We start from the raw sequence: 17,794 nt of genomic DNA on the forward strand, positions 1-17,794 counted from the left end.
GAGCGTTAGTAAATATTCCTGAGACATCTTGGCCACACTGTACCCAGAGTGCTTTATAGAGAGGCCGAGTGATTGACAGGTTCATTTGTAGTTTCAAACCTTTCTGATTACTAATGGGTATTGGCAGTGGAAGAGGTTATGTAAACTGTGGATCAGGTTCATCAACTAAAAATGGTGATTATTTTAAGGGTATAATATTTGCATAATAGATGCTTCATATTTTCAGGACCAGTTAGGAAAATACAGACCATTATAATAGGTTTTAAATTACATGGCTACTGCTTACTTAACCTATCATTTGTATTAGCAAAAGTAGATTTTTAGATTGCTTAAAATACTTCTTTTGTAGTCTTTCTCTTAAAAGTCTTTAAAATATCAGTAATTATACTAATGTATGATGAAAGTACCTTAAAATAAATTCCTTTTTATTGCAAGGACACTAACTTTCCCAGCACCTCCATAATGTTTTTGTTCCTTATCTGGTCTCACTGTCTGACTTGGTCATCCCCATATAACTCAGGCTCTTGGACTGTGGAGTAGATAGGAGGAAACGTGGGTAGAATTGAAGCCTCTTTAAAGGCAGACTGAGTTTTTTTTTAAAGGTAGAAAGCCCAATAGAGAAAGCTAATATGCCCTTTGGACGGTACATCAAGCTCACGAGGTCAAAGCAAAGGTCTACTGAGCAGTGGTGATGTCCAGCCTTCTACATGTAAACAGTCATCACCAGATAGAACAGTTTCTCTTAGATTTGTCATAAACCCAAAGCCTTCACTCCACAAGAACAACCCCTGACTCTCAGTGCTTTGTCTTATATCCACTTCTGCTTTTGCACAGCAAATCCAAAGAATTCAATAAGCGTTTATTAATTGTTTACCGTGTGCCAGACACTGTGCTAAATCCCAGGGATATAAAGTGATATAAAAAGGTTTCTGCTCCTGGGGAGCTTATAGTCTAATGAGGGAGAGAGCACACAGTTAACTATACAAACTAGATATATACATATATAATAAATTGGAGATAATCTTTGTGGGAGGGCTCTGAGGGGAGGGGTGGGTGGGATTTTAAATGAAGCTTAAAAGTAGTCAAGGAAGCCATGAGATAGAGAGGAGAAGGAATCTTCTAGACTGAAGGACGGCCAGTGAATGTATACAGAGAAAAGTATCATGTGTGAAGAGTAGCCAAGAGGCCAGTACCACTGAATCACAGAATATGTGGAAGGGAGAGAAGTGTAATCAGCCTAGACATGCAGGGAGGTGGAGGCCACTGGATTGCTGAGTGGTTAGAGCACTAAATCTGGAGTCAGGAAGACCTGAGTTCAAATATGGCTTCAGATGCTTATTAGCTATTAGGCAAGTCACTTAACCTCTGATTACCTTGGTGACATGTAGATTGGTCAGTGGCCTTGAGGTCACAGGTTCCAAACCTACCCCTGGCTCAGTAGATAGAGTGAGGGACATGGAGTCAGGAGTTCAAATATGACCTCAGACACTAGCTGTGTGACCTCGGGCAAGTCACTTAACCTCTGTTTGCCTTAATCCGCTGGAGAAGAAAATGGCATACCACTCCAGTATCTTTGTCAAGAAAACCCCAAGGACAGTATGGTCCACAGGGGTCACAAAGAATCAGATATGACAGCACAACGTAACGACACCAACAACAAAATGCAGGGAGAGACCAGGTTATGCAGGGCTTTGATCTGTAATGACTATAGTTGAGCTATAGTTGTACCCCATCTAGAGTGGCTCCCTATTACCTCTAGGATCAGATGAAAGAAATGATATTATAATATACATGTGTATTATAATAAAGCATTATATTTGATCCTTAAGGTAGCAGGAAACATCATAGATGGGGTACAGCTGCGTTCAAGGGGAAGCAGACATGACTTTTTTCCAGGGCCAACCTCTCTTGTTTTGAGTCAGTGCAACAAACATTTAATAGGTCTCTACTACAACCAAGGGATAATGCTAGTCCCTGGGGATGCAGAGATAAATTAAGGCCAGCCTCTGTCCTCAAAGAGTTTATTACTGGTATAGGGGAAGGGAGGATGTGACAAACAGTTCCCCTTCCGTGTTGTGGAGGTTAGGGGCACAGCTCCCCTGCGATCTGGAAAATCCACATAAAATTTTTTGGCCCTCCCTTCATACCAGAGAAGAAGTCTGATTTTTTTTTCTTTTCCTTTTATGGAGTGTTTACAGTATTTCATTGTGAAATTTGGTTTAATATTTGGTCATAGGCTTTGTATTATCTGCTGGCCTTAATATGCCATCTGTAGCTTCTACAAAATTCTGAAAAAATTCCCATTTAATTTCTTATGCCAACCCAAGGTATATCGAAATTATGATGGGGAAAGTCATGATGTGAAAGGGATAACTGTACACATACATAAACAAATATAATACAAGTAGGGGGCTAAGGAGAGGCACTAAGCGTTCTAGGAATCTTTGAGGAGAGGTTGAACACTTTCAGCAGAACAGTAATCTTGTTTTGCCTGTGACACTGTTTGGTACCCACGGAATTCAGATGAAACTACACAGAAAACCTAAAGTAGCCTCTGAGGATCTGCTCATGGATTGACAGCTCCTGTCAGTGCAATTTTGCATAGTGTCCTTCATAGGAGGAAACTTCCCAGCTGCAGCTACAAATCCAGGCGTTCCAACACGTCCACCAGCCAGGATCCCTGTAATCACCTGGTAGTTTGGTTGTCTATCAGACCCAGGAACAAAAAGGAGTCGAATAGCACTGATGTGTTATCTGCGGAGAGTCTTTCCTCTTCACCTGTCAGAGACATCTCACCTGTTCCCACAACTTGAATGTCACTTCGGTGCAGCTGACTCCTATTATCTCTAGCCACAGCTGTCCTTCCCAAACCAGATCCATATCTCTGCCTGCCTTCACTTGGACAACTACACCCAGATGTCCTTCCAGAACAAATTCAGCATGTCAGAAATTGAACTCATCTCTCCCAAAATTTATTCCTCAGCCCTGTATCTTCTGACTCATTCTTCCAGTTGGTTTTGCCACCACTCACTGAGTTTCCTGTTTTCAAAAATTTGATACGGACTCTTCTCCATTCTTCTCCTCTCATATTCATTGGTTATCTAGTCCTGTTAACTTCTATCCCCACATCTCAGTTTTTGACGTGTTGAATTTGTTATGGAGGAACATCCAGGTGTAGTTGTCCCATAGACATGAAAGGATAATAACAATGGGATTTGAATGGGCAGTGCAGATATGAGAGAGAAGGAGGGAGGGAGAAAGAGAGAGTGAGTGAGAGGGAAGGATGGAGGGAGGGGGAGAGACAGAGAGAGAAAAAGAGAGAGAATGCTTTTGTAGGTAAAGCAGTGATACTCAAGGTGTGTGAGGGGCTTGACATTTCTATAGGAGAGAATAAACAGAGAGAAGACCCTATTTTCCAAAGATTCCTCTCCCAGTTCTGCTTCTGACTCTGGATTTTGCCTTCATGATTCAATTACCTTCTCACCCTGAAATTTTCCTTCCGTTCCGTTCTTCTCATCCTGGAAAATTCCTCCATGCCCATAGTTTACTTCTCCCATTGGTGAGTTCCTCTTGCAACCTCCATTTTGAAGAAAAGCTTAGGCTAACCATCCTTTATTTCTCTACTGGCTGAACTTCACCACCATGTCCCAGTTTGGATGACACTCCCATCCACCCTCCTTTCAGGTCCCTTTTATGTATTATCTTCCCCAATTAAAATGAAAGGTCTTATTTATGGCTTACATGTACATAGTAAGTACTTAATAAATGCTTATTAATTTGACTTCCCTTTATCTGCTCCATTCTGTCTATTACCCCAGCCATCGCCCTGACATAAGCCCTCATTACTACCCACCTGGACTATTACATTTCCAGCCACCCTCCTTCTATATCCACTCTTCATACTGCTGCAAGGTTTATCTTTCTTATCAAAGATCTGGCCATCTCACTCATTTCTTCAGTTAAAATGCCCCTATGAACAAAGCTGGAGAAAATTACAAAACTGTTTTGACTGGGTTCTTTGCAAATTTATGTTTTATAGTCTCAACTGGGCATTCACTGTGGCAGGGAAGTCCTTTTAAACTGCCCCAGTTGACTAACTATCTTACTCACTGCCGCATCTCTTCCAAAATGTTTAATGCCTCCTCACACTTCCCATGACTCACCTGCTCCCCCCCCCCACTCTCTCAGCTGAAAAATTGGCCTCATATTTCCCTGAAAAAATCGAGGCCATTCACTGAGAGCTTCCTCTTTTCCCCTCCTCCAAATTTCACATTGTGAAAATGTCTTCTGCCACATTCTCCTCCTGGAAGGGGGCAGGCCTGTCCTGCCCTATTATGGCATAGGGTAGTATACCCTCCAAGAGAATCCAGAGACACTGAAGAAAGAGGGACCCACCTTGATTTTTTTAAATCATTTCTAATATATTTTATTTTCCCCCAATTAAATTTCAAAACAGTTTTTAACATTTTTTAAAGTTTTGAGTTCCAAATTCTATCCTTCCATCATTCTGTCCCCTTCCCCCTTCCTGAGACAGCAATATGATAGAGTTTCATATATATTTGTATATACATATACATATATATGCAATCATTTAAAACATTTCCATATTAGTCATTTTGTACAAGACTCGGGGAAAAGAAAAACAAAAGAAAGTGAAGAATAGCATGCTTCAGTCTATTCAGATAGTGCCAGTTCTTTCTCTGGAGGCAGATAGTATGCTTCAGCTTTAGTCCTTTGGGATTCTCTTGGATCATATATACCATCTTGATTATTAATAGGTTTTATTAGGCTTAAATAGAAGAGTTTACTCATGAGAGGCCAGCCATCCTTGGCAGCAACAGGACAAAGTAACGTGGTGGATTCAGAACAAAGAAGGCATTGTGCCAGGGATGGCCCAGGGTCACATGCAAGTTTTCCTGTGTGATAGTTGGAGCTTCTTTTGCTTTCTACATTTACTCAAGGCAGTTTACATTCCTTCTTGGAGTCAAAGGTCACATTTCCACTCTGATTATCACTGTATACGTCTTTCGCCCCATATCACAAGAAGAGGTGGCCCTTTTCCTTGGCAAGGCCAACCTCTCTCCATGCACAAGTGATTCTGTTGGATCCCACCTTTTCCAGCAGATTGCCCAGTTCTCTTTCATCCCAGTTCTCTCACTTACCTTCAATTTCCTTCTATCTACTGGCCAACAAACACAACCATTTTTCTTCTCAAAAAATTGTCACTTGATCTATTTGTTCCTGCTAATTATCTTATACCTCTTCTCTAGCTAAACTCTCAGGTAAGGTTTTCAGCAATTGATGCCTCCACTTCCTTTTCTCTCACTCCCCTCTTAACTCTTCCTTTCCACCATGCCCTGTTCTGAGTACCTTCTCTCCCCCCCTTACCCCACTTTTCAGTTTCCTTTTACCTGTTATCTTCTTCCATTAGAATGTAAACTCCTTGAGAACAGGGACTATCTTTTTTTCTTATTTGTATCCAGTAATAGGTGCTTAATAAATGTTTTTTGCCTACTCTCTGCAGTCCAGCTTCTGACGTCATCAAGCCACTAAAGCTGCTCTCTCCAAAGTTACCAGTGATCTCTTTGAACGGGCCTTTCTCCACCTTCATCCGTTTTGATTTTTTTGTAGCCTTTGACATTGTCAGCCACCTTCTCCTTGATGCTCCTTTCTTTCTAGGTTTTCTTGATAGTGTTGCCTCCTGGTTCTTCTTCTACCTGTCTGACTGCTCCTACTCTGTCTTCTTTTCTGGATATTCATCCACGTCACACCTGCCGAGTGGGGGTTGGGGATGGGGTAGGCCTTGTCCTGGACCCTCTTCTCCCTCTCTACTATTTCCCTTGGTGATCTTACCAGCTCCTGAGGGTTTAACCATCATCTCTATGCAGATGACTCTCAGATTTATTTGCCTAGCCCTAACCTTTCCCCTAGAGGCAGCTAGGTGGTATGGTACAAAGGGCACCAGGCTTAGAGTCAGGGAGATCTGAGTTCAAATCCAGCCTCAGAGAATTACTAGCTATGTGATCCTGGGTAAGCCACTTAACCTATTTGCCTTAGCTCTTTATCTTTAAAATGGGGCACATCGAAGAAGGTAAACTACTCCAGTGCCTCAGCCAAGATGACTCTCTGGACTTGTCCTTGGGATCACAAAAAGTTGGATGCAACTAAACAGCAGCCTCTCCCCTGCCCTGTTCTCTTATTTCCAACTGCTTATTGGCCATTTCAAACTGAATGTCTTATAAAATCTTAAACTTAACGTATCAGAAAGTGAATTCATTCTCTTTTCCCCCAAACACTCCCCTCTTCCTAACTTACCTATTACTATGGAAAGCGCTACCAGCCTTCCAGGGTCTCAAGTTTATAATCTAGGAGTCATCCCAGCCTCCTCACTCTTTCATTCTTCCCACCTCCATATTCGGTCAGTTGCCAAGACCTGTCATTTCTCCCTTCACAGAATCTCTCTAATATGTCCCCTTCACTCCTCTGATACCACAACCCCACCAGTTCAGATCCTTCACTAACACCACCGCCACCACTCTGCCTGGACAATCGCAGAAACCTACTCATTTTCCCTGCCTCAGATCTCTCCCATTTCCAGTCTATCCTCTACTCATCCGACAGATTCATCTTCCCAATGTGAAAGGTTGACCATGTTGCCTCTTCCCCCACTCAGTTAACTCCAATGGCTCCCTCTTACCTCCAGAATGAAATAAAATACCCTATTTTACTTTTAACCCCCTCCATAACCTTGTTCCTTCCTCCCTTTCCAGTCTTCTTACTCCTTAATCCCACCCCACCTATTCTGCAGTCCAGTGGCATTAGCCTCCTTGCTTTTCTGAAAGCCAGATACTCAATCTCTCAGTTCTGGGAATTTTTATTTGCTGTCCCACATTCCTGGGACTCTCCCCTCAGCTCTACCTTCTCACTTCCCTGGCTAAAATCCTACCTTCTGTGAGAAACTTGTCCTGGTCCCCTTTATGCTAGTGCCTTCCTTCTGTTGATTGTTTCCAGTTTATCGTGTGTGTGTGTGTGTGTGTGTGTGTGTGTTGTGTATACAAAATTGTTTACATTTTTCATCTCTCATTAGGCTGAGTTCCTTGGGAGCAAGAACTGTCTTTGACCTTTTTTGGTATCTCTAACTCTTAGCACAAGGCCTGGCACATTGTAGGAAATTAATACTTGTTGACTGACTCATGTTCACTACCAAAGTTCCTTTGCTTCAACTTTACTGGGTAGTTTAAAAAGCCTTCCATAGTATAGACCTAATCTGCCTGAATAGCTTTAGCCATATACGTTATTCTACATCCAAAATTAGCTACTTTCCATTCTTTATACAGGTACTATGCCTTCCTACTTCCCATCATTTTGTTAATATTATTCCCTATGTAGAATAACCTCCCACCTCTCTGTCCCCCCCCCTCTCACACACACACACACACACACATGCACACACGCACGCACGCACACACGCACATGCTAAATTCCTTACCCATCCTTTAAAGTCACACATAAATCATCCTTCCTTTATGAAGCTTCCCTTGATCCCACCTCTATTCTCCTGTTTACTGTCTATGTGCCTTTGGACAAATCACTTTATTAGATCTGCCTGCTCTTGAAGAGGGGAAGAAGAGGCAAGAATTCACAATAACTTGGATACTTCACAATGCAAGCATTTGACACAGGCTCATTTACCACTCATTTTATAGCCCATTGGCAGAATGAGGTGACACAAAGTCCATGCCCATCTCAACATTAGTCATCTTTGTAAGGATGTAGCTGACATTGAACACCATTCCAAACCACAAACAAGTATACCCTCATCATTTTTCTTGTCCTATGACATGCTTGTTCACCGTCATTTAACCTTTACTTTCCTGAGCCTTCATAATTAACCATTAGCTTCTGAACAAACCGCCCTGCATGTGGAAAGTCCCCCATCTTGGAAGGTCCTAAAATTCCCTTTCTCTCCTTATGATACCTGCAGAACTACCTTTCCTTCTCTCTCTCTAGTTGCATTTACCCAATTTAGCATCATCAGACCCAGCTATCTTTACTGATCCAACTCTTCAAAAGTATAATTTCCAGCTGATCAGTGAATGCCACTTACCTATGATAAGATCAGTCTTCCTTCTTGACAAATAGTTAATGCTGCTTATCAATTCCTTTTGCCTAATCCATTGAAAATCCCTGGTGTGCCTGAGTTTCTAATATCATCCCAACATGCTTAATCCTTTCAGCCTGTTTCCTCATCTAGAAAGTAGGAGGGTTGGATTAGATGATCTTTCAAGTTCCTATTAGGCCTACATCCTATGATCCTGTAATGCCCTCCTTTCCCCATGCCTCCCACATTTGAAACCTCTATAATATACATGTTATTTTGTATTATGGTTTTGTATTGGTATATATATGAGAATATGTAATGGTATGAAAACAGCATAGTTATAATGAAAAGAAAACAAGACTTAGAATCAGAAGACCTAGACTTGAAGTCTGGCTCTGTCATTTACTGTGGGAAATTGGGGGCCATCTAATCTCTCTGAGTTTTCTTATCTTTGAATTGACTATACTAATATTTACACTGCCTATACCACAGTGCTGTTGTGAGGATCAAATGAAATCATATTTGTAAACCTTAAAGCTTTATATAAATGTCAGACATTTTTTTTCATTACTTAAACGTCAGGCCAACCATGATGGTATGAGAGAGAAATGCCTTCACACTAGTAACAAAGCATTCCCTTCAAAACTCAAAGAAGGACTTCACTGTAAAAATAAAGAAAAACCATATGAGGTGACAGAAGAGAATTGTGTGTTAGGAGAGTGTAACACAGGGAAAAAAGAAGGTACCTAAACATTTGTTTTGGGGCCAGTTCTAATAGAGGGAAACTTGAGAAATCCATTCTTACACTTGAATTTTTTTTAAAAATTCAGAAGTACAATGATAAAGAAGATTGACAAGGTTGCAGTTCATGTGAAAATAAGATCTAGGGTTTTTAGTAGACCTCAAGTTCAATATGAATTACCAGTGTGATAAGATAGTCTAGAAAACTAATGAACTCAGGCTATATCAGAGAGATCAAAGAAAGAGGAAAAGATCCTGTATGTTCAAAAATATTGTAGCTCTTTTTGTGGTGGCAGGAAAAAAATGGAAGCTAAGGAGATTTCTATTAATTGAGGAATGACTGAATGAGTTGTGATAGATGAATATAGAGTTGTATTGTGTTGTAAGGAATAAGGAAATACGTGATTTCAGAGAGCTACAAAAGACCAGTATGAAACGACTCAGAGTGAAGTGAGCAGAACCAGGAGAACAATTTGTACTATAACATCAGTATTATAAAAATGAACCTTTTTGAGGATGTTTATGAACTGATATGGAATGAAATGAGAAGAACTGGGAGTACAATTTATACAGTAATAACACTGTAAAAATAAACAACTTTAAAGGCTGTAAGAGCTGTGATCAGTACAGTGACCAATTGCAGAGCATTCCAGACCATGAAACACGTTCTCCTGGCAGAGAGATGATGAATTTAGAGGGCAGAATTAGGTGTGCATGTATATGTATGTATGTATTTTTGTATATTGAGGAAATTTGTTTTGTTGACTATGCCTATTTGTTACAAGAATCTTGTTTTTCTATTGTGGATTTTTTCTAGTATCATGGAGAGTGGAAGAAGAAGAAAGTGATTTTTGTTCATTAAAAAAAATCCCCAGGGGTGGGGTAGTGCTAACAGATATAAAATGTATGTGCTTTCAGGTGGTTACTGCATTATCATTTTGCTTTGTTACAAGAGACCTCTCACAAAGTGGGAGTAATCTGCAAATGTTTGTAATGTAAAAACAATGCACAAGAATAAAACTTTAGAAAAGAAAGAAATCCTAGATTACATTCAGACAGGCACAGTGTCCAGGACTAGAAAGGTGATGTCCTTACAATACTCTGCTCTGGTCAGACTGTATCTGAAAATAGTAGTGTTTCCAGTTCACATTTTAAAAAGGACATCACACAGTATTCAGAGGACAGTTAGGCTGATAAAGGGTTTTGCGATTGTGCCACATGAGGATTACTGGAAGGAACCTGAGGACATTTCGTCTGGAGAAGAGAAGACAAGACTTGGTGGTGACATTACCGTATTCGGGTATTTTAAATGTTGGAATGTGGAAGGGAGATTAGCTTTGTTCTACGTGGCCTTGGCGTAGGGGGTCTTAAAGGAAGAGTAGCACCTGTGGCGTGAGGGCTTGCCAAGCTCTTTTCAAGACTGTTCAATCCCCCCCCACCTTTGGTGTCCACCTGTCACCCAGCTCTCACCTGCGGCTCCAAAATGTATGCCACACCCCAGTAAACCATCACGGCAGATGGGCTGAATCAAATTGAGGGTAACTCCTGGGCCTCAGATCCTTCAGTGTCTTACCCCAAGCTTCCCCTGGTGAAATGGGCAAATGAGAATATTTTATTCCTATTTGTTTCAAAGTGGCTGAAGCATGCACCGTAGAGTCCTTAAAGCTTGGTCGGATCTGGAAGATGCTAAGGTCATCTGCTGCCTCCCAAGTCATTACGTGTCATCTTGACTTTTGTCCTGCCCCTGGACTTCAGAGAGAGAGTGAGGCTGACAGCTTTGTGGATCTCTGCCTCGCTTAAATCCAATTCACTCACGAGTCAAGATATCACCCTGTGCTGTCATCGGTCCTCTTTGAAAACATGGGACAAACAGCAACTTGGAACAGGGAGCAATGAGTGGAGATTATGAAGAGGGAAAAGTAGACTTGCGCTAAGCAAAGTCTTCCTAACAACTAGAACTATCCAAAAATGGACTGGGCAGAAGGAGACAGAAAGGGATGCCCTTTACTGGAGGGAGGTCTTTAAGCAAAGACTATGTAATCTTTGGCAACTAGATGGTACCATGTATAGAGTAAAGGGCTAGGGGTCAGGAAAGCCGGAGTTCACATCCGTCCTCACACTTACCAGCTGTGGGACGACCCTACCGAAGAGGGTTGTGTGAGGTTCAAATGAGTTACACGAAATCACTTTGCAAACCTCAAAGTGTTACATAAATGCGCATTGTTATTAACATTCGTGTGATTTTTTTCATCCAGGTAAGGGTTGAAAATAAATGTCTTCTGAGATCTCAGAAGAATTACAGCATACATCACAGTCCTCAGAGGAGAGCTAAGGAGAACAAAAACATGGGAATTTTTAAGCTCTGTTGAGGAAAAGAAGATGACACATTTAGATCCCAGATCTTCCATACTAGAACAGACTGGTTAATGAGTTTCTGTAGCTAAAAGTCTTCTGATGACCAGCTTCTTCTGCTGGTACTCCTGCCCAGTCCTAATGAAACGGACTTACAAAAAATATACAGCCACTTTTATGCGTGCATGGCCTGTACACCTCATCAGAGGATTATTATTACTATTACTATTCATTACTGTCACATGATTCAATATCACAGCCATTCATCATATCAGAATTGGCCTGAATCAAATGCTCCAGGAATGCATGGGCCTTGCTTTTCTAAACTTTGTTATCTTCCACTGCACATAGTACAGTGAACTCTGCAGACAGTGGTCAACTGGGTGACTCAGGATAAAACTGCTGGACCCAAAATTAGGAAAACCAGAGTTTAAATCTGACACTTCCTACCTGTGTGACCCTGAGCAAGTCACTTAACCTCTTTATGCCTCAGGGTTTTTTTGTCTATAAAATGGGTCTAATGATGGCACCTGCCTTCCAGAGTTGTGAGAATTAAATAAGATATTAATTAAATTAAATGAGATAATAATGGTAAAGCACATAGCACAGTGCCTGGTACATCTTATCTTAAATGCTGTAAATATTAATATGTTAAGATTTGCTAAGTTAGGCTGAATAAAGTGGTTCCATATAGTGCTGCTTTTTCTCCCCCAGAACACTCTCCTGAAAGTACACAACTGGACCTCCACCAGTCAGTTTTCCTATCTGCCATGTCAGCCTACCCCTCCCGGGACCTTCCCCTCTGCAGGGAACAACATTGCAAGCTTCTTCCAGGTGTGGCTGATATCCAGGCAAGTGAAGTAGCCAATTGGACTGTGGATGAGGTGAGAAATCTATTTATTTCCTTTCTTTATTTTGAAGCTTTTCAAGGGAGAATGTCTAAGTCAGAACTGTGATGTTTAAAATAGCTTCCATGTTCATGTCCATTTATGCCTGATAAAATGATTTTTGCTAAGTGTGTGGTTTTTTCTCCTCCAAATGAGATTTTTTAAAAAAAATATGCATGAAGCCCTTGCCTCAGTAAGAAAGGGAGGCTATGGTCAATGCCTAAGATCTAAGTATATCAGGCATAAACCAGGAAAAGGCAGATAAGATCCCTTCCTTCCTTCCTCCTACCTCATGCAAGGATGGTTGACTGGCAGAAACTTCTTATATTTTACAGTCAAGCCCTAGATGCCAGTATCGCGTCTTAAAATTTTAAGTTCTTAGCCTCAAAGTGGCTAAGTATTCTATTATTGTGAAGTTTCTAAATTATGTATGTTGCCCTCCATTTTGATTATAGACAAGCAACATCTTGTATATTCTAATATTCTCATAAGGACTAAATTGGATGCTTCCATCCAGAGACAGCAACCCTAGTTAATCATGAGGCCAACATGAGTTACTGGCCAGGGAGAACCAACCATTGAATTCAGGGGACCTGTTGTGAGGGTATGGTGAATCAAAAAGCCATGGTAATCCTAAGGATGTGATCTGATTCATAGCACAAAAGCTAGGAAGGACCTATAACAAAGAAAAATAAATGTAGGCAGGCACCGGAGGATTGCCTTCAGAGAATCAGCAGAAGTAATTTTGCATCCCTGAGTCAGTTCTGTGCCAGGTTAAACGTGAATGATTGGTGGTTAATCAAGCTATAGGACAGGAATTTAGTCACCCCAAACCACACAGGGCTGTAATTGGAAGATCTCCTTTGGAAATGGAGAATTTTTCATAATTGTCTATTGCCTTAGGTACTGGTTCTTTCCTTTATTTGTTGTTGTGTGAATAAAATATTTTTTTAATGTTTAATGTTCTTGTTAGTCTGAGTGCTTATAGGGGATCAGAAGCTCTGTGGGGGAAGGAAATTGAGAAAGACATTGAAGTTTCCAAGGTTTCTCTAGTTATGGGTAAAGATTTCTAGGAAAGCCCTATCAAAATTGTACTCCTCTCCATTTGTCAGAATAAATGTTCTGATGTCATCCAGGTTATTATGAAAGCTTGAAGGGGGAAATAAAGTAAAGATCTGATCATGAAAGCCGTTTAAAGTTAATTGGTTTGTTTTGGTTCCTTTGCCTCAGTTTCCCATCTTTATCTTAACCCTCCTTATTTTGCTTGCAGCTAGAATAATTTAATCATAGAGGCCAAAGCTTTCATGACAGCATATCACTCACTTAGAATTTTGTATGTCATCATGAAACAACATCAGAAACTTGTATTTGATGGTTTACAAATTGCTTTCTTATACATTTTCTGATTTAATCCTTAAAGGAACCTACTGAGGTTAGTAGTAAATTAGCAATACCATCATTTCCCTTCTGTAGGGACCTGCCAGGTGAGGAAACTCCTGCCATTTTGGGTCAGCACCTTTTCTGCAACTTACCTTCTTAGAGAGTTGCCAAGAACATTTTGAGATTAAATGACTTGCCGAGGGTCACACAACCAGTTATGTGTCAGAAGTCAGAAGTGTGACTTGAACACAGATCTTTCTGACTCTTAAGGCCACTTCTCTATTCACCAAATCATTCTTTTTCACTGCATTATCATCAAGCTTAAGTGACCTGCCTAAAACCACCCAATTTGTCAGTTCATTTAAAGCCACTTCTCTGGCTCCTACTGTAAGCTGCATCCCAACAAAAATGTGAAAATACACAGGAGGACTTCACGTTTCTCAGAACCTTGCTTACTACTGCTCGCGTGTGACTCTTTCCTAAATTAAGGCAAACAGGATACTCTCTGAGAGTAGCTATTTGCCCAGAGGCCTCTTGGTAGAGTTCATTCATTTCTCACCACTGAATTCCTTACTCCCAGAGAGTAATCTGTTCACCTTGATTTTGCAGAAGTATGGGATTAGGGCTAAAAGGGCTTTGCAAAGATCATAGCATCTGACCCTCTCGTCATACAGAAGTGAAGCCATAAGCTCAGAGAGGTAACAGAATTAGCTGAGGGGATAATATCAGAGGCAGTGTCAGTCCGCTTCCTCCAACAACAAATCCAGAGCTCCACTCCACTGAGTGTCGTATACAGAGACCACACACACTGCACTGCCCAAAACCAGACCCAACAGCAGGATTGTGCTAGCATTACCCAGGTGGCCGTGCCAGCCGATTGACTTCAGTGTTTGCTGTGTGCCAGGCTCTGTGCTAAGCCCTGAAGATACAAAGAAAAAGGAAAAACCATCCTTTTCCTCAAGGAAAGGCTTCCAACTAGGGAGACAGTATGCACATATATGCATACCAGATGCACAAACATTTATTAGGCACCAGCTGTGTGCCAGACCCTGCGCTAAGTGCTCATTTGATTTTCACAACAACCCTGAGAGGAAGGTGCTATTTGTATCCCTGTTTTACAGTTGAGGAAACTAAGCAGAAAGGGTTTCAGTGATTTGCACAGGGTCACACTGCTGGTAAGTGGCTGAGGTCAGATTTGAACTCTGGTCTTCCTGACTTCAGTCCCAGTCATCTATCTTCTAAGCTAAGTAATCATAAAGGGAAAGGCATTATTAGCACAGTGGTGCACTCTACTAGGGTGGGTTTGAGGAGGGACACCTCCTGCCCGAGGCAATACTTGAGCTTTAAGAAAAGGAAGCCAGAGATTCTAAGAAATGAAGATATAGGGGAAGGAGAGTTACCGCCCAAGGGCAAGGAGGTTGGTGCGAACCTAGAGCAGGCCACTGAGGGTGAAGTGAGCTGCCTCCCTGGGGTTCTCTAAAAGAAGGAGATATGCAAGAGATAACATGGTGAAAAAAATTACAATGCCAAGTGCAAAATAGAAAAAAATCAGTCACTCCACATGGGTTTACCTTTACATTTTAAGTTTAATCAGGATCAATTAAACCATACCTTGCTCCTAATTTTCCCGCTGAGCAATATGGGGACTCTTACTGAAAATAGTCTCTTATTTTCCCAGTATTACTCCTTGGAGGTTAGAGAATGTACTTTTTTTTTTCTGAGCATAGAAGAAAACTCAGTTCAAAGTAACCCAGTATTGCAGAAAAAGGGTAGAACCAAATCACTTAATCAGTCACCAGACACTTTTGAGAACTTACTAAAAATCATTGCACAGGGGACACAAAAATCTACTATCCAACCCCTTACACTTCAGTTGATTGTGTCTTCAGATGTTTATCCTTGAGTGGCTCCTAAGAATATGAATATTTGCATCTGACTGTTCCAGCTTTCTGTAAGAAGTCAGCTATGTGACTAGGCTGATCAAATCCATGCCTTTCTGTTCACCTCATTGCTTTTTCTTTTATGCTTGAAATAACGAGATCTAACTAGGAAGTTGGGGCAGCTATAGTGAGTGAATAGAGCACTGGACTTGGAAATCAGGAAGACTCATCTTTTTGTGTTCAAATCTGGCCTCAAACACTTACAAGCTGTGTGACCCTGGGCAAGTCACTTAACCCTGTTGGCGTCAGTTTCCTCATCTGTAAAATGAGCTGGAGAAGGAAATGGAAAACCATTCCAATATCTTTACCAAGAGACCCCCAAAAAGGGTCAGACATGACTGAACAACAAGAAGCAAGGAAATTAGGTACCTGTTGAAACATTCCTGATGTACAAGTTAACTATTCTTTTTGGATTTCATTGTTTTCCCAGGTTTGTGACTCAGATTCTGTTATAGCAACTTGATACTCAGCCCTCAGAAATACCATTGCTTGATGCAGTAGAAATAATAATAGTAATAATGATAATGATGATGATAGGAATTTGTGAATCTTCTTCACCTCAGTTTCCCCTCCGTAAAATAAAGGACCTAGACTAGACCTTTTAATGCTAAATCAAATAATCTTTTGGCAGTTCATATCATATTAGTTGGTGGCAGAGTGGATAAGACCACTGAACCTGGAATCAGGAAGATTCATCTTTCTTAATTTAAATCCAGCCTCAAATATTTCCTAGCTGTGTGACCCTGGGCAAGGTACTTAACCCTGTTTGCCTCAGTTTCCTCATCTGTAAAATGAGCTAAAGAAGGAAATGGCAAACCACTCCAGTATCTTTGCCAAGTAAACCTCAAATTGAGTCAGACATGACTGAAAAAACAACTGAACAAAAATCACATAGGTTAGCGCCTAATGGTTCCATATATGTTAAGCTTGTCTCTCCACATAGATTTTGATCTCCTTGAGGTTCAGGAATATGTCTTAAATTGCTCTTATATCTCCAATTGCACCTAGCCCAGAGTTGGACACATAAAAATAAGGATTGCTGCAGAGGGGAGTTCAGCAGGGGAGATATTTCATTGGTCATAATTTTAAAACAGTTTTAAAACAGCTTGAATCTGGTACGGAATTCTGATTGACAGTGGTGTTCGGAATAGAAGTCATTTGAGAAAGCAGTTCTAGGATGGCTGGATTAAGAAAAAATGACTTCTGTGCTTCCTCAGTGGTGAAAGTGATGGAGCCGAATCTTGTAACAGTATGTACTAAATGAACCGCACCCTGTGGGCTAAGTACCATTCCCTTTAGATAACGAAGAAGATAAAGTGATGAAAGGATATGCCCTTTTGCCTATGTATAGAGAAAAGGACCTATTCCATATTGTTAGAAATTTGGTTATTTCTAATTATGTTTGGTTAGGAAAAAAAACAGGCATCTCTTTTTTTTTTTCCTATGTACAAAGGGTGAAGGTGATTGAATTGACCAATACTATTCCACTAGCAGAGTTTCATTTGGCCTTTGAACTCTACTGATACTCTCTTGCAGACCTGGACAGCTTGGCAATAAGTAGGGGCCAAAATTAAAATAGACTAAATTTCTTTGGGCCACAGATAGGTTTTTAGTGCCTCATTTTCCACTTAAAGGTATAACTAATGATTAAACTATTTCGCAAATAAACCATATTTTCAAAAAGGGAAATTTCTATTAACATCAATTAATTACATTTATTACTTAAGGTTATTTATCATGAAATCACATGAATGTTTAAAAAAAATTACTTTGATACTCTCACTTTGTCCCTGTTCAACACAAGTAACCACTGAAAACAGCAGAAAAAGTGTAACTCTCACTCCTCTCAGACTAGAGACAGGCAGACAGTGGTTGTTTGCCACGAGTCACATGACAAACAGGAAAGAGTGGGAAGTGGTGACCCATCTGTGAAGTTACACGATTAAGTGGGGCACAGACAAAGCACTCCTTCCATCTTTACTTTCTTTTACATCCTCTACATTTTTCATGGGCCGCCTGAAATGCTTTGGCAGGCCACAGGCAGCCCACGGGCCTTATGTTGTACAGGTCTGCTCTTTTGCTAGTAGATTGTAAGCTCCTTGTGGGTAGGGTCTTGTAGCGGCAAGCACCCCAGCGTCCCCAGGGTGTCTGCCAACACACGTTCTTAGATCTGCTTTGTTAAAGGAAAGCAACTCAAAATGGGTTAACAAGCTTACTTTAATCAGTCAGATATGTATCGTTTACCTAGTTCAGGGGGAAAAAGGTCAGCACCCTGAACTTCAGAATATACAGACAGAATTATCAAGACAGAAACAGATCAAGTAGACAGATTTCCAAACTGCCCAACCATTACATCCATACCAAATCAACATCTGGGTTTTTCAAAGCTGGGG

At 40.8% G+C, this 17,794-nt stretch overlaps 1 protein-coding gene across 4 annotated transcripts in view; it reads left to right on the forward strand.

The window, feature by feature from the left end:
• The window catches only part of L3MBTL4 (L3MBTL histone methyl-lysine binding protein 4), a 450,236-nt gene that overhangs the window by 379,650 nt on the left and 52,792 nt on the right, over nt 1–17,794 (forward strand). For all 4 annotated transcript variants that reach the window (XM_069099671.1, XM_069099669.1, XM_069099670.1 and 1 more), the window contains one exon: nt 11,909–12,078. In XM_069099671.1, the coding sequence (XP_068955772.1) occupies nt 11,909–12,078 (170 nt within the window). The remainder of the gene's footprint in view (nt 1–11,908; nt 12,079–17,794) is intronic.

Source organism: Petaurus breviceps, unplaced genomic scaffold (genome assembly GCF_028583685.1).
Source record: "Petaurus breviceps papuanus isolate PSGF00001 unplaced genomic scaffold, PetGlider_PUasm1.0 38, whole genome shotgun sequence".
Taxonomy (NCBI): Eukaryota; Metazoa; Chordata; class Mammalia; order Diprotodontia; family Petauridae; genus Petaurus; species Petaurus breviceps.